The 20,089-nt window shown below is 35.0% G+C and overlaps 1 protein-coding gene and 1 pseudogene across 2 annotated transcripts; both read left to right on the top strand.

Annotated features, from left to right (window-relative positions):
- Positions 1–12,350: 12,350 nt before the first annotated feature.
- Positions 12,351–14,418, top strand: LOC147279255 (putative receptor-like protein kinase At1g11050 pseudogene; annotated as a pseudogene).
- A 2,253-nt stretch (positions 14,419–16,671) lies between these two features.
- Positions 16,672–20,076, top strand: APPR6 (Tetratricopeptide repeat (TPR)-like superfamily protein). Of its 2 annotated transcripts, XR_015123653.1 has the most exons (3): positions 16,672–16,792; positions 17,232–18,841; positions 19,219–20,076. XR_015123653.1 is itself a non-coding variant. In XM_086252706.1 (2 exons), the coding sequence occupies exon 2, from the start codon at positions 17,264–17,266 to the stop codon at positions 18,707–18,709; it is 1,446 nt and encodes a 481-aa protein (XP_086108832.1). In that variant the 5' UTR covers positions 16,672–16,792; positions 17,232–17,263; the 3' UTR covers positions 18,710–20,076. The 2 variants fall into 2 exon arrangements, 1 of the variants encoding a protein (XP_086108832.1); XM_086252706.1 differs by having other exon boundaries at positions 17,232–20,076.
- Positions 20,077–20,089: the final 13 nt, after the last annotated feature.

Genomic DNA, 20,089 nt, shown 5'->3' with positions numbered 1-20,089 from the left:
AAAAAGGTATTGGTATAAAATATTGAGGTTTATGTATTAAAAAATTAGGTCTATTGACTTTAGTACCAAATTATAATGTTTTTTCATTTCAACTACTAAACCATTTATGTCATTTCACTTTAGGTACTAAATTTTAGTTTAGGTACCAACTTTAAAAAACATAGTTATATCAAACTGTGACTGTCTAACAATCATAACTTTTTTATTGATTTGTTGTTTTTTTTAATATTTGCAAGGTTTAAACTTTAATGTTTAGTCTTTGGGTTATAGGACTTCATCCCCCAAACCTAAATCAAAATTATGAAACCCTTAAAAATTTTGATTTTTTATAAATTTTAAATAGTCACAACTGTGACTGTTCGACAATTACAACTGTAACTGTTCGACAGTTACAACTGTATAACAAACTGATTTGTGACCTAATCCAAAATGTTTTACTCTAGGTTAGTACCTAAACTAAAAAAAATTAGTGTCTTACTGCTTTACTAAAAAACTATTAATATTTGGTATTTAATCCTAATTTTCTATAAAAAATATAATGTAAAATTATAATTATGGTATATATAGTTTGAATCGGTTTCACTTTAGTTGATATAGTATCAAAATTAACCGATGGTCCTTTATATGCTAAATGTTTTTAGACAAATTACATTTTTGATCTCTCACATTTGACCTAACTTATAGTTGAATTTATGTGGGTGAAAATGTTGCAATGATATTCTTACAATTTTTTTTTCGGCTGGATACACTTATGGGTTTAAATTGTTATTAAAGACATAAAATCAACTGTATAACTTTATTACAAAGTGTTGACGTGGTAAAACTTATCCAATTTTATTTAAGGAAACTTATAATTCAGTCTATTTTATGAGTTTTTCTTAGATTAAAACCGGTAGTAATTTAGAGTTTTTAATTAAGTCATTTAATGGTATAAACATTCAAAATCTCTCGAGGTACGAACTGAAATTCTCAATGAACGACTTGAGATGCCTTAAGGAATGACTTAAGAAACTATAGGGTATGACTTGGGAAGCGTTAAAACATGACTTGGACAATCACTAGATACAATGTGAAATGCACCAAGGTTTTAAGCATTTGAGTTGGTAACTCAAGGTATTTTAAATGTTTAAACCCTTGGTGCATTTACAATTGTACTTAGTGGCATTTCAAGTCATGTTTTCACACTTCTCAATTCATACCCTAGAGTTTCTCAAGTCGTTTCTTAAGGCATATCAAGTCGCTTTTTAGAGCATCCTAAGTTGTTCCTTGAGAATTTCAGTTCGTACCTCGAGCAATTTTAAATGCTTAAACCCTTGGTACATTTCAAATTATATCTAGTGACATTTCAAGTCATATTTTGACGCTTCCCACGTCATACCCTATAGTTTTTCAAGTCATTCATTAAGGCATCTCAAGTCGTTCCTTAGGGCATCACAAGTCGTTTCTTAAGAATTTCAGTTCGTACTTCTAGGGATTTTGAATGTTTATACCGTTGGTGCATTTCAAATTGTACTTAGTCCAAGTCATGTTTTGAAGATTCATAAGTCATACTCTAGAGTTTCTCAAGTCGTTCTTTAGGGCATCTCCAATCATTCCTTAGGACATCCTAAGTCGTTCGCTGAAAATTTCAAATCATAACTCGAGAGATTTTAAATGTTTATACCATTGGTGCATTTCAAATTGTACCTAATAACATCCTAAGTCAGGTTTTGACGCTACCTAAGTCATACCTTAGAGTTTCTCAAGTTGTTTCTTAGGGCATCTCTAATCGTTCTTTAGGACATCTCAAGTCGTTCGTTGAAAATTTTAATTCGTAACTTGAGAGATTTTAAATGTTTATACCATTGGTGCATTTCAAATTGTACCTAGTGACATTTCAAGTCATGATTTAACGCTTTCCAAGTAATATTATAGAGTTTCTCACGTCATACCATAGAGTTTCTCAAGTCGTTCCTCATGTCATCTCAAGTCGTTTCTAAGGGCATTCCAAGTCGTTCCGTGAGAATTTCAGTTGGTAACCCGAGGTATTTTAAATGTTTATACCCTTGGTGCATTTCAAATTGAACCTAGTGGCATTCCAAGTTATGTTTTGACGCTTCCCAAGTAATATCCTAGAGTTTCTCAAGTTGTTTCTTAAGGCATCTCAAGTTGTTCCTTAGGGCATTCCAAGTCGTTTCTTCATAATTTCAGTTGGTAACTCAAGGTATCTTAAATGTTTATACCCTTTGTGCACTTCAAATTGTACCTAGTTACATTCCAAATCATGCTTTGACACTTCCCAATTCATAGCCTAGAGTTTCTTAAGTCGTTCCTTAAGGCATCTCAAGTCGTTCCTTAGGGTATCCCAAGTCGTTCCTTGAGAATTTCAATTCGTACCTCGAGGAATTTTAAATACTTAAACTCTTGGTGCATTTTAAATTGTATCTAATGACATTCCAAGTCATGGTTTGACACTTCCCAAGTCATACCTTATAGTTTCTCAAGTCGTTCCTTAAGGCATCTCAAGTCGTTCCTTAGGGTATCTCAAGTCGTTCCTTGAGAATTTCAGTTCGTACCTCGAGGGATTTTAAATGTTTATACCCTTAGTGCATTTCAACTGGTACTTAGTGACGTTTTAAGTCATGTTTTGACGATTCCTAAGTCATACCCTAAATTTTCTCAAGTCGTTCGTTATGGCATCTACAATCGTTCCTTAAGACATCTCAAGTCATTCGTTGAAAATTTCAATTCGTAACTCGAAGGATTTTAAATGTTTATACCCTTGGTGCATTTTAAATTGTACATAGTAACATCTCAAGTTATGTTTTGACGCTATCCAAGTCATACTTTAGAATTTCTCAAGTTGATCCTTAGGGCATCTTCAATCGTTTCTTAGGACATCCAATGTCGTTTGTTAAAAATTTCAATTCGTAACTCGAGAGATTTTAAATGTTAATACCCTTGATGCATTTTAAATTGTATCTAGTAACATCCCTAGAAATGTTTTGACGCTACTCAAGTCATACCTTAGTGTTTCTCAAGTAATTCCTTAGGGCATCTCCAATCGTTCCTTAGGACATCCAATGTCGTTCGTTGAAAATTTCATTTCGTAACTCAAGAAATTTTAAATGTTTATACCATTGGTGCATTCCAAGTCATATTTTGACACTTCCCAAGTAATACTCTAGAGTTTCTCAAGTCGTTCCTTAGGGTATCTCAAATCGTTCTTTAGGACATCTCAAGTCGTTCCTTGATAATTTCAGTTGGTAACTCGAGATATTTTAAATATTTATACCATTGGTGCATTTCAAATTGTACCTTGTGGCATTCCAAGTCATGTTTTGACACTTCCCAATTCATACTATAGAATTTCTCAAATTGTTCTTTAAGGCATCTCAATTCGTTCCTTAGGTCATCCAAAGTCGTTCCTTCAGAATTTCGGTTTGTATATCGAGGGATTTTAAATGCTTAAACCTTTGGTGCATTTCAAATTGTATCTAGTGACATTTCAAGTCATATTTTGACGCTTCCCAAGTAATACCCTATAGTTTCTCAAATCGTTCATTAAGGCATCTCAAGTCGTTCCTTAGGGCATCTCAAGTCGTTCCTTGAGAATTTCAGTTCGTACCTCGAGGGATTTTCAATGTTTATACCGTTGGTGCATTTCAAATTGTACTTAGTGACATTCCAAGTCATATTTTGACGATCCTAAGTTATACCATAGAGTTTCTCAAGTCGTTTCTTAATTTCTTGAAAATTTCAGTTTGTACATCGAGATATTTTAAATGTTTATACCCTAGGTGCATTTCAAATTGTACCTAATAACATTCCAAGTCATGTTTTGACGCTACCCAAGTCATACCTTAGAGTTTCTCAAATTATTCCATAGGGCATCTCTAGTTGTTCCTTAGAACATCGCAAGTCGTTCGTTGAAAATTTATATTCGTAACTCGAGAGATTTTAAATGTTTATACTATTGATGCATTTCAAATTGTAACTAGTGACATTCCAAGTCTTGATTTGGTGCTTCCCAAGTCTTGATTTGGTGCTTCCCAAGTAAAACTATAAAGTTTCTCAAGTCATACCCTAGAGTTTCTCAAGTCGTTCCTTAGGGCATCCTAAGTCGTTCCGTGAGAATTTCAATTGGAAGCTCGAGGTATTTTAAATGTTTATACCCTTTGTGCATTTCAAATTGTACCTAGTGGCATTCCATGTCATGTTTTGATGCATCCCAAGTAATACCCTAGAGTTTCTCAAGTCGTTCCTTAGGGCATCCCAAGTCGTTCCTTGAGAATTTTAGTTCGTAACTCGAGGGATTTTCAATATGTATACCTTTGGTGCATTTCAAATTGTATTTAGTGACATACCAAATCATGTTTTGACGATTTTTAAGTTTTACCTTAAAGTTTCTCAAGTCATTCCTTAAGACATTTCAAGTCGTTTCTTAAAAACTTTTGTTCGTACATCGAGGTATTTTAAATGTTTATAACCTTAGCGCATTTCAAATTGTACCTAGTAATATCTAAAGTCATGTTTTGACGCTACCCAATTCATACCTTAGAGTTTCTCAAATTGTTGCTTTGGGCATCTTCAGTCATTCTTTAGAACATTCCAAGTCGTTCGTTGAAAACTTAAATTCGTAACTCGTGCAATTTTAAATGTTTATATCATTGATGCATTTTAAATTGTACCTAGTGACATTCAAAGTCTTGATTTGACACTTCCCAAGTAATACTATAGAGTTTCTCAAGTCATACTCCAAAGTTTCTCAAGTCGTTCCTTAGGGCAACTCAAGTCGTTTCTTAGGGCATCGTAAGTCATTTCGTGAGAATTTCAATTGGTAGCTCGAGATATTTTAAATGTTTATACACTTGGTGCATTTCAAATTGTACCTAGTGGCATTCCAAGTCATGTTTTGACGCTTCCCAAGTAATACCGTAGAGTTTCTCAAGTCGTTCCTTAGAGCATCTTAAGTCGTTTCTTAGTGAATCCAAAGTCGTTTTGTCAGAATTTCAGTTGGTAACTCGAGGTATTTTAACTGTTTATACCTTTTGTTCATTTCAAATTGTACTTAATGACATTTCAAGTCTTGTTTTGACACTTCCTAATTCATACTCTAAAGTTTATCAATTCGTTCCTTAAGGCTTCTTAAGTCGTTCCTTAAGGCTTCTCAAGTCGTTCCTTGGACATCCTAAATCATTACTTAAGAATTTCAGTTCGTACCTCGAGATATTTTAAATGTTTAAACCCTTGGTGCATTTCAAATTGTATCTAGTGACATTCCAAGTCATGTTTTGACGCTTCCCAAGTCATACCCTATAGTTTCTTAAGTCGTTTCTTAAGGCATCTCAAGTCGTTTCTTAAGGCTTCTCAAGTCGTTCCTTGGACATCCTAAATCATTCCTTAAGAATTTCAGTTCGTACCTCGAGAGATTTTAAATGCTTAAACCCTTAGTGCATTTCAAATTGTATTTAGTGACATTCCAAGTCATGTATTGACGTTTCCCAAGTCATACCCTATAATTTATTAAGTCGTTTCTTAAGGCATCTCAAGTCGTTTCTTAGGGCATCCGAAGTCGTTTCTAGAGAATTTCAGTTCGTACCTCAAGCAATTTTGAATGTTTATGCAATTTTGAATGTTTATGCAATTTTGAATGTTTATACCGTTGGTGCATTTCAAATTGTACTTAGTGACATTCCAAGTCATGTTTTGACAATTCCTAAGTCATATTCTATAGTTTCTCAAGTCGTTCTTTAGGGCATCTCAAGTTGTTTTTTGAAATTTCAGTTCGTATATCGAGGTATTTTAAATGTTTATACCCTTGGTGCATTTCAAATTGTATCAAGTAACATCGTATGTCATGTTTTGACGTTACCCAAGTCATACCTTAAAGTTTCTCAAGTTGTTCTTTAGGACATCACAAGTCGTTCCTTAGGACATCACAAGTCGTTCGTTGAAATTTTCATTTCGCAACTCGAGAAATTTTAAATGTTTATACTATTGGTGCATTTTAAATTGTACCTAATGACATTCCAAGTCTTGATTTGACGCTTCCCAAGTAATACTATAAAGTTTCTCAAGTCATACTCTGGAGTTTCTCATGTCGTTACTTAGGGCATCCTAAGTCGTTCCATGAGAATTTCAGTTGGTAACTCGAGATATTTTAAATGTTTATATACTTGGTGCATTTCAAATTGTATATAGTGGCATTTCAAGTCATGTTTTGACGCTTCCCAAGTAATACCCTAGAGTTTCTCAAGTCATTTCTTAGGGCATCCCAAATCGTTCCTTGAGAATTTCAGTTCGTACCTTGGGGGATTTTCAATGTTTATACCTTTAATGTATTTCAAATTGTATTTAGTGACATATCAGGTCATGTTTTGACGATTCTTAAGTCTTACCCTAGAGTTTCTCAAGTCGTTCCTTATGACATTTCAAGTCGTTTCTTGAAAATTTATGTTCGTACATCGATGTATTTTAAATGTTTATAACCTTGGTGCATTTCAAATTGTACCTAATAACATCCAAAGTCATGTTTTGACGCTACCCAATTCATACCTTAGAGTTTCTCCAATTGTTCTTTAAGGCATCTCCAGTCGTTCTTTAGAACATTCCAAGTTGTTTGTTGAAAACTTAAATTCGTAATTTGTGAGATTTTAAATGTTTATACCTTGGTGCATTTTGAACTATACCTAATGACATTCCAAGTCTTGATTTGACGCTTCCCAAGTAATATTATAGAGTTTCTCAAGTCGTTCCTTAGGGCAACTCAAGTTGTTCCTTAGGGCATTCTAAGTCGTTCCGTGAGAATTTTAATTGGTAACTCGAGGTATTTTAAATGTTTATACACTTGGTGCATTTCAAATTGTACCTAGTGGCATTTCAAGTCATGTTTTGACGCTTCCCAAGTAATACTGTAGAGTTTCTCAAGTCGTTCCTTAGGGCATCTCAAGTCGTTCTTTAGGGCATCTCAAGTCGTTCTTTAGGGCATCCAAAATTGTTCTGTGAGAATTTCAGTTGGTAACTCGAGGTATTTTAACTGTTTATACCCTTGGTTCATTTCAAATTGTACTTAGTGGCATTTCAAGTTATGTTTTGACACTTCACAATTCATACCCTAGAGTTTATCAAGTCGTTCCTTAAGCCTCTCAAGTCATTCCTCGGACATCCTAAATCATTCCTTAAGAATTTCAGTTCGTACCTCGAGAGATTTTAAATGCTTAAACCCTAGTGCATTTCAAATTATATCTAGTGACATTCTAAGTCATGTTTTGACGCTTCCCAAGTTATACCTATAGTTTCTTAAGTCGTTCCTTAAGACATATCTAGTCGTTTCTTAGTGCATCTCAAGTCGTATCTAGAGAATTTCAGTTCGTACCTCGAGGAATTTTGAATGCTTATACTGTTGGTGCATTTCAAATTGTACTTAGTGACATTCAAAGTCATGTTTTGATGATTCCTAAGTCATATTCTAGAGTTTCTCAAGTCGTTACTTAGGGCATCTCAAGTTGTTTCTTGAAAATTTCAGTTCGTACATCGAGGTATTTTAAATGTTTATACCCTTGGTGCATTTCAAATTGTACCAAGTAACATCGTATGTCATGTTTTGACGCTACCCAAGTCATACCTTAAAGTTTCTCAAGTTGTTCCTTAGGGCATCTCTAGTCATTCCTTAGGACATCACAAGTCGGTCGTTAAAAATTTCAATTCGTAACTCGAGGGATTTTTAATGTTTATACTATTGGTGCATTTCAAATTGTACCTAGTAACATTTCAAGTCTTGATTTGACACTTCCCAAGTAATACTATAAAGTTTCTCAAGTCATACCCTAAAGTTTCTCATGTCGTTCCTTAGGGCATCTAAAGTCGTTTCTTAGGGCATCCTAAGTCGTTCCATGAGAATTTCAGTTGGTAACTCGAGATATTTTAAATGTTTATACACTTGGTGCATTTCAAATTGTACCTAGTGGCATTCCAAGTTATGTTTTAACGCTTCCCAAGTAATACCCTAGAGTTTCTCAAGTCGTTCCTTAGGGCATCTCAATTCGTTACTCATAGCAACTCAAGTCGTTCCGTGAGAATTTCAGTTGGTAACTCGAGGTATTTTAAATATTTATACACTTGGTGGATTTCAAATTGTGCTTAGTGGCATTCAAAGTCATCTTTTGACGCTTCCCAAGTAATACCCTAGAGTTTCTCAAGTCGTTTCTTTGGGCATCCCAAGTCATTCCGTGAGAATTTTAGTTGGTAACTCGAGGTATTTTAAATGTTTATACCCTAGGTCTATTGCAAATTGTATCTAGTGGGTATTCCAAGTCATGTTTGACACTTCCCAATTCATACCCTAGAGTTTCTCAAGTCGTTACTTGAGGCATCTCAAGTCGTTCCTTAGGGAATTTTAGATCGTTCCTTGAGAATTTTAGTTTGTAGATCGAGAGATTTTAAATGGTTAAACCCTTGGTGCATTTCAAATTGTATCTAGTGATATTTCAAGTCATGTTTTGACGCTTCCCAAGTCATACTCTATAGTTTCTCAAGTCGTTCTTTACGGCATCCTAAATCGTTCTTTGAGAGTTTCAGTTCGTACCTTGAGAGATTTTGAATGTTTATACCCTTGGTGCATTTCAAATTATATTTAGTGACATTTCAAGTCATGTTTTGACGATTTCTAAGTCATACAACTGAAATGTTTGGAAATGAGAGAATTCAGATATTTAAAATACCTCGACTTAGGGTCTGTTTGAAACGGGTCAGGTTATGGCCCAAAACACAAGCAATATCAATAGGGTAAGTTGGAATTTGTCTAGCCATAAATAATCAGAAAAATAGTCAGTTACCATATAGAGGAAAAAAAAATGTGAATTCTTTTTCCTGTGTTTGGTAATCATGTGAAAGTAAACAAGGAATTACCTTTTTATTTCTATTCTCATGTTTGGGTTATGCAGGAATTGGAAATGATTCCCTTGAGTCAGGAATTGATTTATTTTCCTTGTACTTACCAAAAGTGGGAATATAATTAATTTCTCATTCTCAGACCTCTAAAACTTGAGTCAAATAGGCCAGTCGTAATTTTCTTCTTAATGTTAGAAGAAGTCTTAAATTCAACTCTCAACTCTTCCAAAATAGTAGAAACAAAAAAAATACAAATAGTCAGTTCATTTTATTTAGACTTGTGGGAGACAAATTAGGTCAATTAAATCTTTGGGCCAATTACAAATAAATCAATAAAAAAATTCACAATTACATAATAATCAATGCACTTTTTCATAATTTCATTTTAATCATTATTGACCAAAATTAAAAAGATAAATTATAATAGATTAATAAACATACATTACTATTTAGATTTAGATTTGTATTAGATTTGTGTTTGACTGCTACGTAGTAAAACGACTTACGGTTTAGCTTTAGAATCCTATTTTTAAACCCTAAACTTCATTTATATACTCTAAATTAATTCAAAGGCAACGTGATAATTTTTCACCATAAGTAATGAAAAAAAAAAAGAATGAGCAAATTGATATTTTTCAATACACCAAAATACATGACATCATCAAGTAGTTGAGCTTAGTAACTAAAGTGAGATATAATTTAAACAATCATTGATCTTTATGAGAAAATAAAATTTACATTGACCATTATATAATATTAAAATGAATTATTGATTTAAATATATTTTGCTATAAATTTTTCTCTTTAACATATAAAAAGAAAAGACTTATATACTAACAATTGAAAGATATTTATGTTAAATTTCGAAAGGAAAAAAAAGATGATATTGTGTTAGGTGGAAGAAAAAAAAAAAAGAAAGTATTGTGATTCTATCATTCTACCAAAGAGAATCTACAATGATGCGAAAAAGAAAATATAATAATAAGGACAGCTCGGTATCGCGTCAATACAACAATACAATTCTTGTGGCCCCCAGCCAATGCCAACTGAGTCACACAACTCACAACTCGCAAATTATGATGACAATACAACAGAAGCTACAGAAGAATGTCCAACTCATGATCCCATATTAAACTTGTTTATTGTTGATAATGAACTCATTGTTTCTTAGATATTAAAAATAAAAAAAAACAACCCATTGCTTCTTCAGTATTTTTTTTTAGTAAGAGGGCGGGCCTAAGCCCGAAAAGAACACAAAAAACTAGCTCAAACTAAACGGGATTGTTTCTTCAGTATATTATTTGCATGTAATTCTTGCATAATTTCATGAGTTGATTTTCGTGTATTTATGTTTTGATAAAAACTTGTTAGAAGGGAATTTTTTTTTTTTTTTGGTTGAAATGGAGGGCTTAGTGCCCAATAACAAACACAACTAAGGACCTAAGGTCAGACGACATAAGGTCGCGAAACACCAACTAAGTCGATACAAAAACTCAACAACAGATATGGTGAGAAGCTTTTGGGATTAGCCCAAATAGTGATAGTGGGTAGAATAAGAATTATAAACTTATTATTAGGCTAAATCCAGGATTCGATTTCTTCCAATATAAAAAAAAAAAAAAATTGTCTTCCCAAACAAAAAAACATTAATATTTTAAATCCCAAAAACAAAGAAACTAGCTAAACCATGTACACCAAAATCTTCACTCAGCAGCCTGCCCAAAGTGAGAGAGAGTCTCAAACCAGCCAGCCCATTAGCAACATTAGCAACAACACTTTTCTCTCTATAGACATTCCTACAAAATTAGTAGGAAAAAACCCCTTAATTTAACAGACAATTTGTATTAACTATAATTAATTATTAGTTTAATGATATTTTTTTTTACAATATTAAAAAAGTCTCAAGTTTAAATTTTCTCCATCCCCAAAATAAGTAGAAATAAAAACAGACAATCTGATTAAGTTAACAATATCTGCAACCTATGGCCGCAGTTTGAATGTATTATAAAATTTACTTTAGATGTGGCCGGCTGTGACTTTACTTGCTAGCTACACATTTTCATGGATACTTATAATTATAAATAAAATAGTGGCAACTGGTGAAGACAATACTGGTTTTAACAACAACAAGTTGCCTAGCACATAAAAAATTTATTCTTTTCACTAAAAAAAGGGTCTTCATGGACTTTAATATATGCGTACACACAAGAATCTTTTTTCCTTTTGGAAATTGTATACACCATTACACCCAAGTCTAAATTATGAATTTAAACTGAAAATTTATATTTTAATATCTCAAATAAAGTCTATAACAAAATATAAGATCTTACACATGCAGGGCCCTCTCAAAAATTTAGGAGGCCCTGTGCCAATTCAAAAAAAAATTAGGTTCTTTCTTACATATTAATCGTATGATTTCAGCTTTCTCACTTCTCAACTGCAATTAAGATGATAAAATAGTGATTGTTTAATTTATTTTGCACAACTCCAAAATAAATAAACCCAAAACCAAAAGAATAAAAAGATTCATTAGTTAATAAAGAAAAGAATATACCTACAACTAATTTGGGGGTTTAAAATTTTAATATTGTCTTGAAGAAAGGTCCAGAGGGGATGGCACCCAGCTCATGACCAAATCAAATAGATAAACAATAAAACCAGGGAAAAGGAACCAAAGAGGCAAATAGGAGTTCTAAGTTTGATTATTGAAACATGCAAGATGAGAATCATGAGATTGAACACACTAGAATGAAGGATTTTGGGAAACTTCGACATAGAATAGAGAGAGACACGAAAGTGAAAGAGAATATGTCTCATAGATATTATCCATTGAAAAAAAAAAAAAATTGTAATATGGGAGGTTGGGCTTATTGGTTTAATTAGAATAATAATAAAAAAATTAAATATATACATATATATGGGCCTAATATTTTGGGGTCCCTGTACACATGTTCACACATTACCAACTATTTTTTAATTAAACTCTTGAGGTTAGCTCAAGTAGTAAAGATGAGTGAAATAAGGGTTATGATGAATTAAGCTAAACCAAAGTTTGATTCCCTCCAATATAACAAAAAAAAAAAAAACTATTTTTAAATTAAATGTTTTAATTTCTTTATGTTATTAGAACCAACCAACTATACAGTATGAGACCCAATAACTACATGTGCTCTCATTATATGTGTCATTTGAGTTATTGACATGCAATTTTATAGATAATTAATTTGAATTCTTAATTGTATAAATTATTAACTAAATACATGGTGTAAATTAATATCAGGACCGAGTAACGTAACATATCATACTATTTAAATAATTTATGCTGACTACATACATCAGAGATGCCCACTAAACCCTATTATAATTGGTTAGCAAAAAGAGAAATGATAAATGATAAATGTGAAACAAAAACGTGCATTTTGACTAACCCGCCAGGCGCCAGCCATTGCCCCATTGTTGTCTTGTTGATAGTTCAGTTCCTGCTCAAACCCCAACTCTATATCACACCTCCAAAATGTCCCAAAACCACCTTTAGACAAAACACAAAGGAGACCACCCAGATGGGCAAGAGCAAGACCTTCTCACTCTGTTCCCTCGTCTTCCTCTTCTTCTTCTCCATCGTTTTCCACATTAATTCAGCTTCAGCCACTTCCTCATGTCCCATAGATCTCAGCTACGTTGAAACCTTCCCATGGGACACTTCACTTTGCAAAGACCCAAATGGGAAACACTGCTGCCAGACCCTTCTCAGCCTCTTTGGCATAGGCCTTGCCCAACACCTCAAAGAGACCTCCATGTTCCAATTGCCCAATGCAAATGCCTCAGCTTCTTGTCTGTTTGATTTCCAAACCAGGCTTGCTGCCTTGTCACTTGAACCCTCCATAGTCCCTCTTTGCTTTGAGAACACAACCCAGTTTGTGGGTAGTCCTTTGAGTTGTGCTGGGATTTTGACAATCCAGGATTGGACAGAGAAGATTGGTCCAGTGACCCCATTGGACACATCTTGCAAGGGAGACCTGGAGGGGCTAACAAGGTGCAGTTCTTGTCTTGATGCTGGGCTGAAGGTGAATTCCCAATTGAGTAGTTTAGGCCCAAATGTTACTAAATGCTTTTACTTCACTGTGTTATATGCTGCAGGGGTTGTTAATGAGTTGGGTCCAAATGAGCCCAGAACAGCTTCTTGCATTCTGGGTTTGGCTCTGTCTACCTCAGCAGACAAAAAGTCCTCAAATCAGATGAGCAAGACCACTTTGTTGAAATGGGTTTTTGGGGTCTTGGGTGCTTTGATTGGTATTGTGCTTGCTTTTGGGATTATAGTCCTGTACAGGAAATGGGATAAAAAAGAGAGACAGAATGTTCTTCATGATAAATATGTGAGCAGCTTCAGAGCTAGTTTTTTGCCCAATTCTGGGGCCAAATGGTTTGGTGCACCAGAGCTTGAAAAAGCCACCAATGGATTTGCTCAGAAAAACATGATTGGCCAAGGTGGGTATGGGGTTGTGTACAAAGGAACACTTTCTGATGGCACTTTGGTTGCAGTCAAACAAGTTCTTGATTTGGACTCAAAAGGTGATGAAGAGTTTTCCAATGAGGTTGAGATCATAAGCAAAATAAGGCACAGAAACCTTCTTTCGCTTAGAGGCTGCTGTGTTACAAGTGATGATTTGAAAGGTAAAAGAAGGTTCTTGGTTTATGATCTTATGTCAAATGGTAATCTCAGTGACCACTTGTGCAGCAAGCAGAAATTAACTTGGCCTCAGCGCAAGAATATAATCATTGATGTAGCAAAAGGGCTTGCTTACTTGCATTATGGGATCAAACCTGCCATTTATCACAGAGACATAAAAGCCACAAACATACTCTTGGACTCAGAAATGAAAGCAAAAGTTGCAGACTTTGGGTTGGCCAAGCAAAGTTCAGAGGGTCAATCTCACCTCACCACTAGGGTTGCTGGCACACATGGCTATTTGGCACCTGAATATGCTCTCTATGGACAACTAACAGAGAAGAGTGATGTTTACAGCTTTGGCATTGTGATTCTTGAAATCATGAGTGGAAGGAAAGTGCTGGACACATCAAATTTGGATTCGAATTCATCGATGGTTTTGATCACAGATTGGGCATGGGTGCAACTGAAAGCAGGGAATGTAGAAGAAATTTTTGATGAGTCAATGAGGGAGGATGGACCAAAGGGGGTCATGGAGAGGTTTGTGCTTGTTGGGATTCTTTGTGCTCATGTTATGGTGGCCTTTAGGCCTACCATTTCTGAGGCCCTCAAGATGCTGGAGGGTGATATTGATATTCCCAAATTACCAGACAGGCCAGTGCCACTTGGATATGAGTCACATAGATCTTCTTTTGGGTTTTCTAGGTTGTTGGCAAGTGAAAGATCAAGACCCAGTTTTAGTTCAGGCACAAGCACAAGCACAACATAGATTGGAGCTGTGCATTCTCAAATCAAACATCAAAAGTGGTGGTTTTGTGTATTAATTTTCATTTTTTTTTATATTTTCTTTTCATCTTTCTAAGGTATTCTTTTGTTTATACATTGGTTGGCTAAACAAGAATTTGAAGGACATTTAGAATATTTTTTAGCAAAATCCAAGTAGCGGGATTGTTATTTGTGGCAGGAGTTTATGTTTGACGTTTCTAACTTTCTACATGTGGCAGGAGTTTATGTTTGACTTTTTTAACTTTCTACAAGTGTCAAAGTCTATAATGTATTGGCTATTGACCGGCCAAAAATAAACAAGTCTGTAATGTATTGTGGTTGGGTTTTTCCACTTGCCTTTCCGGCTTGTCCTGGTCAAAGACTCAAAAGACTCAAAGTGATAGGTACTCTTTGCACGAAACACGATCCAGGACTAACATGTTTTGCATGTAGATTTTGACCATTATAATTTTATGAATTTTGACTTTTTAAAATTATAATGGTCAAAATCTACATGCAAAACAATGTTAATCCTGGATCATGTTTCGTGCAAAGAGAGGTTTTTCGAAAAAGAGGTTTCTAAATTCTAACTACACTCAACAATCCCATAAGTACATTCCAAATTTTGTTTGTTAGTTTTCTGAAATTTATGTTTTTTTGTAAGCTGAATTTATTAATGTTTTTGGGCCGAAAACTATAAAGGAGTTCTACAGGCAAAATTAACATTTTACTCATCAAATTTTGGTCAATTAATGTTTTATGTTAAGATGGATTAACGATAAAGGATTTGCATATAGTAAATAAAACTCGTAAAATCTTATAATAAATAACTAATGTTGTAGATAGAGTCATTTTATGTTCTTGATAGAGTTGTATTACGTATATGGTACAATCACTCAATATTCACTCAATATTATGATATCATGTAGTTTTTTTGTTTGCCAAGACGTCATGTATTCTTTATACTATAGAAAATTCCAACTAAAAAAAATAAAAGTCTACTATAGAAAATTGTAAATTTTACTTGAAAAAAATTACAAACTAGTATATGAATGAAGGTCACACCATACACGTGGCACGACTACTCTACTAAAAAATCTCTCAAAGTCATATATTAAAACTTTCTTTTCCTCTATCAGATGTGACTGTCTTTTCAAGAAAAACTTGGGTGAGACAGTCCTACCACTTCATTATATTGTCATGGTACCATATAATTTGAAAGGTACAAGAAGGTTCTTAGTCTATGATCTAATGTCAAATACTCAAATGGCAATCTCAGTGACCACTTGTGCAGCAGGCAGAGAGATTAACTAACAGAGAAAAGTGAGTTTACAGCTTTGGCATTGTGATTCTAGAAATCATGAGTGGAAGGAAGGTGCTGGACATATCAAATCGGATTCAAATTCGTTGGTGGTTTTGATCACAGATTGCAAATGGATGCATCTGAAAAGCAGGGAATGTAGAAGAAATTTGTGTTGAGTCAATGACGGAGGATGGACCAAAGGGTGTCATCAAGAAGTTTGTGCTTGGAGGGGATTGACATTCCCAAATTACCAGACAGGCCATTGCTGCTTGGTAATGAGTCACATATATAGATCTTCTTTTGGGTTCTCTTGCATATTGGCAAGTGAACATCAAGGCCCAGTTTTAGTAGTTCAGGCATAGCACAACATAGATTGGAGCTGTGGTCTGATTTGGATCCAGTGAATTCTCAAATCCAACTTCAAATTTGGTTGTGTGAATTTTCATTTTTTTTTCTTTTAATCTGTTTGAGGCATTCTTTTGTATATACATTGATGACTAGACAAGAATTTAAAGAATATTTACAATTCTTTAAGTATACCTGTAATTAAAATATGATTTTATACTCATATAAGAAAAATAGGCATGGAGAATTATAATTACATGTAAGAAATCATTTTTCTTATCAAAACAATGATAATTCAAGTGGAAGAAGAGAATAGGGCAAAAAAAAAAAAAAGTGGAAGAAGAGAAGAGATTTTCGACAAGGAAAATGATTCAGTAACATAAAAAGAATTGAACTAATAGTTGTATAAAATGACGTATCTGTCAATATTTGTACTCCTATATCACTTCCAAAAAACTAAAATTAACACATATTGACTTATAAATAGGTATTGATTACTAGGAAAATTAAAAATTTAAAAAATCCAACATGTATCAAATTATAATTAGCTTGTAACTTGTAAGAATGAATTCTCATAAGTGGAAATTAAAATGCCTCTTAAATTGTTGCTATTGCATGTGCGTTTTCTTAAACGACATTGAAACTATACGTCGTATATGATCCAGTACATTTTTTGTACATACGTTGCGATTCATAGGTCGAGGAGCCCAGAACGTGAACACGCTCCGTTTGTTCAACAGAGTTTGTTGAGAGCAGAGACCCAGCTGCACTGACAGTGCGTCGAGCTGTCCCGCGAAGACGAAGACGTCCACAGTACTCCGGTGAACACAAACTTGCTCAAAGTGCGTTTTCTTTACCACTCTCTCGACTCTCGCTCTCTAAATTTTCTATTTCTTTTGAATAATTTGTTGGAACTTGGAGGATATTAGAAAACGTAAGAAAACGAATTGAATTGCAAGAATTTCTAAAAAATCTTAACCCCACAAAACCCAACCCGAAACTCTGTCCAAACCTAATGCCCCATCATTTTTTTTCCCATTTTCACTATCCACTGGTCTTTTTGGGTGAGTATGAGCTTCCTTAACTAACTTAACTAACTCCAAGAATGAAACTCAAAAAGGAGGATCATAAGCTTCATGTTTGGGTAAACAATGAAATTTGGGTGATTTAGTTCAAGATAGAATTCAAGTTATGCCCATCTGCTATTCTACTGCAGCATTCCATTGTTCCATTATTGTTAAATGTATTTGATGTCACTCATTTCAGTTTTTAATGCTCCAGGTGACTTGATTCTGAATTGGATTCCAAAAAATATGACTATCAAAGTACAAAACTGTGGGGAAAAATTTTGTTTTGGATGGATGATGTTGTCCCGGAAGTACAGTTCAAATGAAGCAATAAGGCAAACTTCTGACCCAACTAAAAGAATATGCAAAATCATGATGTCTTGCCCGACACTTGCGCTTGATACTGCTCTTGACCAAAGTGGGATCAGAATTTCACCTGAAATTGTAGAGGATGTTCTCTTGAGATTCAAGAATGCTGGTATGGTTGCATACCGGTTCTTTGATTGGGCAGGTAAGCAGCGAAATTACGAGCACAGTGTTAAGGCTTACCATGCTATGATCGAGTCTTTGGCCAAGATAAGGCAGTACCAAATGATGTGGGAACTTGTGAACTCAATGAGGACCAAGAGGATGCAGAATATGGAGACGTTTAGCATCATTATGAGGAAGTATGCCAGGGCCCAGAAGGTTGAGGAAGCGCTTTATACATTTAATGTTATGGAAAAGTATGATTGTGCTCCGAATTTAGCGGCATTTAATGGTCTGCTGAGTGCTTTGTGCAAGTCCAAGAATGTGAGGAAGGCCCAGGAGATTTTTGATAAAATGAAGGATCGGTTTGAGCCAGACTCAAAGACTTACAGTATATTGATTGATGGCTGGGGAAAGGATCCGAATTTGCCCAAGGCAAGGGAGGTTTTCAGAGAAATGGTTGATGCTGGGTGTAATCCTGATATAGTGACTTATGGTATCATGGTTGATGTTCTCTGCAAGGCAGGGAGGGTGGATGAAGCCATTGAGATTGTTCGGGACATGGATGCTAGTGGTGGTATGCCTACATCTTACATTTATAGCATTTTGGTGCATACATATGGAGTGGAAAATAGAATTGAAGATGCTGTTGATGCGTTCCTGGAGATGGAAAGGAATGGAATCAAGGCTGATGTGGTCGTCTATAATGCCTTGATTGGTGCTTTTTGTAAAGTTAACAAGTTCAAGAACGTGTATAGGGCCTTAAATGATATGGATTCCAAAGGTGTTACACCCAATTCAAGGACCTGCAATATTATTTTAAATAGCTTGATTGACCGTGGAGAGACTGATGAGGCATTTAGTGTCTTCCGTAAAATGATCAAAGTATGTGAGCCAGATGCAGATACTTATACAATGATGATAAAGATGTTTTGTGAGAGAGATGAGCTAGAGATGGCTCTTAAAGTGTGGAAGTACATGAAGTTGAAGCAGTTTGTCCCGAGCATGCACACATATTCAGTCCTTATAAATGGATTGTGTGAGAAGGGCAATGCTTCAAAGGCTTGTGTCTTCCTGGAAGAGATGATAGAGAAAGGGATTCGGCCAGCAGGTGTGACTTTTGGGAGATTAAGACAATTGCTGATTAAAGAAGGAAGAGAAGATGTACTCAAATTTCTTCAAGAAAAAATGAATCTCTTGGTCAAGGAGCCTTTTTTTGATTGAGGAATCAGTACTAGCAAGTAGCAACTAAGAAAACTTGTACCGTTTGGCATTCTTAATCCAACACTCATGAGTTCTAGAGTTGTGATGCTGCTGGTACTGCTTGGTAATGAGAGAAAAGATCAGCTCTTTCAGGTTGGTTCTTTCCATTTTAAATATGGATGTGGCAAATGTTCGCTGTTTGTTGTCGAGAAAGTATGGTATTAGGTATTTGCATCATTGGATACTCTTGGCAACATTGCAAATAGTATACAAAGAATTTATAGATGTAACACTAGCGTATGCAATGTGACAAAGAAACAAGAACTCACAGAAACAGATAATTTCAAGTTAGATTGACTGTTTTTCTATGATTCAGATGAAATATTAACCACATCCTCAAGCAGTCTATGTTTAGTTCAGTCTTTTCTGGGATGTGGATCTAGTTGTCAACTTGTCATTTGAGAACCGAGTTGTTTTCTAAACCTAGCCATAGAAATGTGTGAATATTTACATGTAACTCTCTAATGCAGGTTTCTATTTGTGGCCGTGTTTTTACAAGATTAGAGAACGAAATCAAGAGGATGCTACTCTGATATATTCAGTTAAGCAAGTGGTTTCGTCACCCACAGGCCACAGCCATCAAATGGAAGAGGATTGGCAGCCCTTGGAGCTGCAAGTGTTTCAGCCATGTCCTTGAAATGCAGCGACTGAAGCAAAACCAAAGGGTATGACAATTACTTGGCCTTATACGAGTGAGCACCAAAAGATAGTTTTGAGTTGTATCAAGGGCAAATTTGAAGAATTTGGAAGCTGTGGTCTCTTTACAGGGGCACAACTGCACAAGTATCTTCTTGAGGTCAAATGGTCTCTATGTATTCTGGAAAACATCTACAGTTTGTCATATCCTCAGTGAACTTGGCTATGGATCAAAGGACATAAAAGGAGCCTTGTCTCGAGATGGTGTTAGTTGTCATACATTAGGTTGTGGGGAAATGTTTTTTAAGGTTGTGGTGCTGAGGGTGCGCATTGCCCATGATCATAAGTTTTCATTGGATCATTTGGCAATTTTTCTGTCATAATTACTTGTAAAGGAGATTGAGATGGTTATCACCTCTCAGTCAGAAAGATTGCGATATGGGTTTCTCTTTTTGCCACCATCTTCACCTAAGGAATTAGAGTCCAACCCATCCTGGTGGCAAGACTTTCGCAAAACATTAGGGACCTAAATAATGTTGGATACACGATCAACCAAGCAATAAAAAGGAAAAACTGCAGCAAACAAACTCATATATGTGCCCTGGTGAGGCTGATCTCAAGGCTTCATTATCAAGCATCCAAGCAAGGGAATGATGGTAGGTGGATGATCATGTAAACGAACTATTAATAAGAGGTAGAACCACA

The sequence above is a fragment of the Dryas octopetala genome, chromosome 7, assembly GCF_963921425.1.
Source record: "Dryas octopetala chromosome 7, drDryOcto1.1, whole genome shotgun sequence".
Classification (NCBI taxonomy): domain Eukaryota; kingdom Viridiplantae; phylum Streptophyta; class Magnoliopsida; order Rosales; family Rosaceae; genus Dryas; species Dryas octopetala.
This window is presented reverse-complemented; position numbering and strand designations above follow the sequence as displayed.

Excerpts from the sequence above, each read along its gene's own strand:
- APPR6 (XM_086252706.1), top strand. The coding sequence starts at position 17,264 with ATGACTATCAAAGTACAAAACTGTGGGGAAAAATTTTGTTTTGGATGG.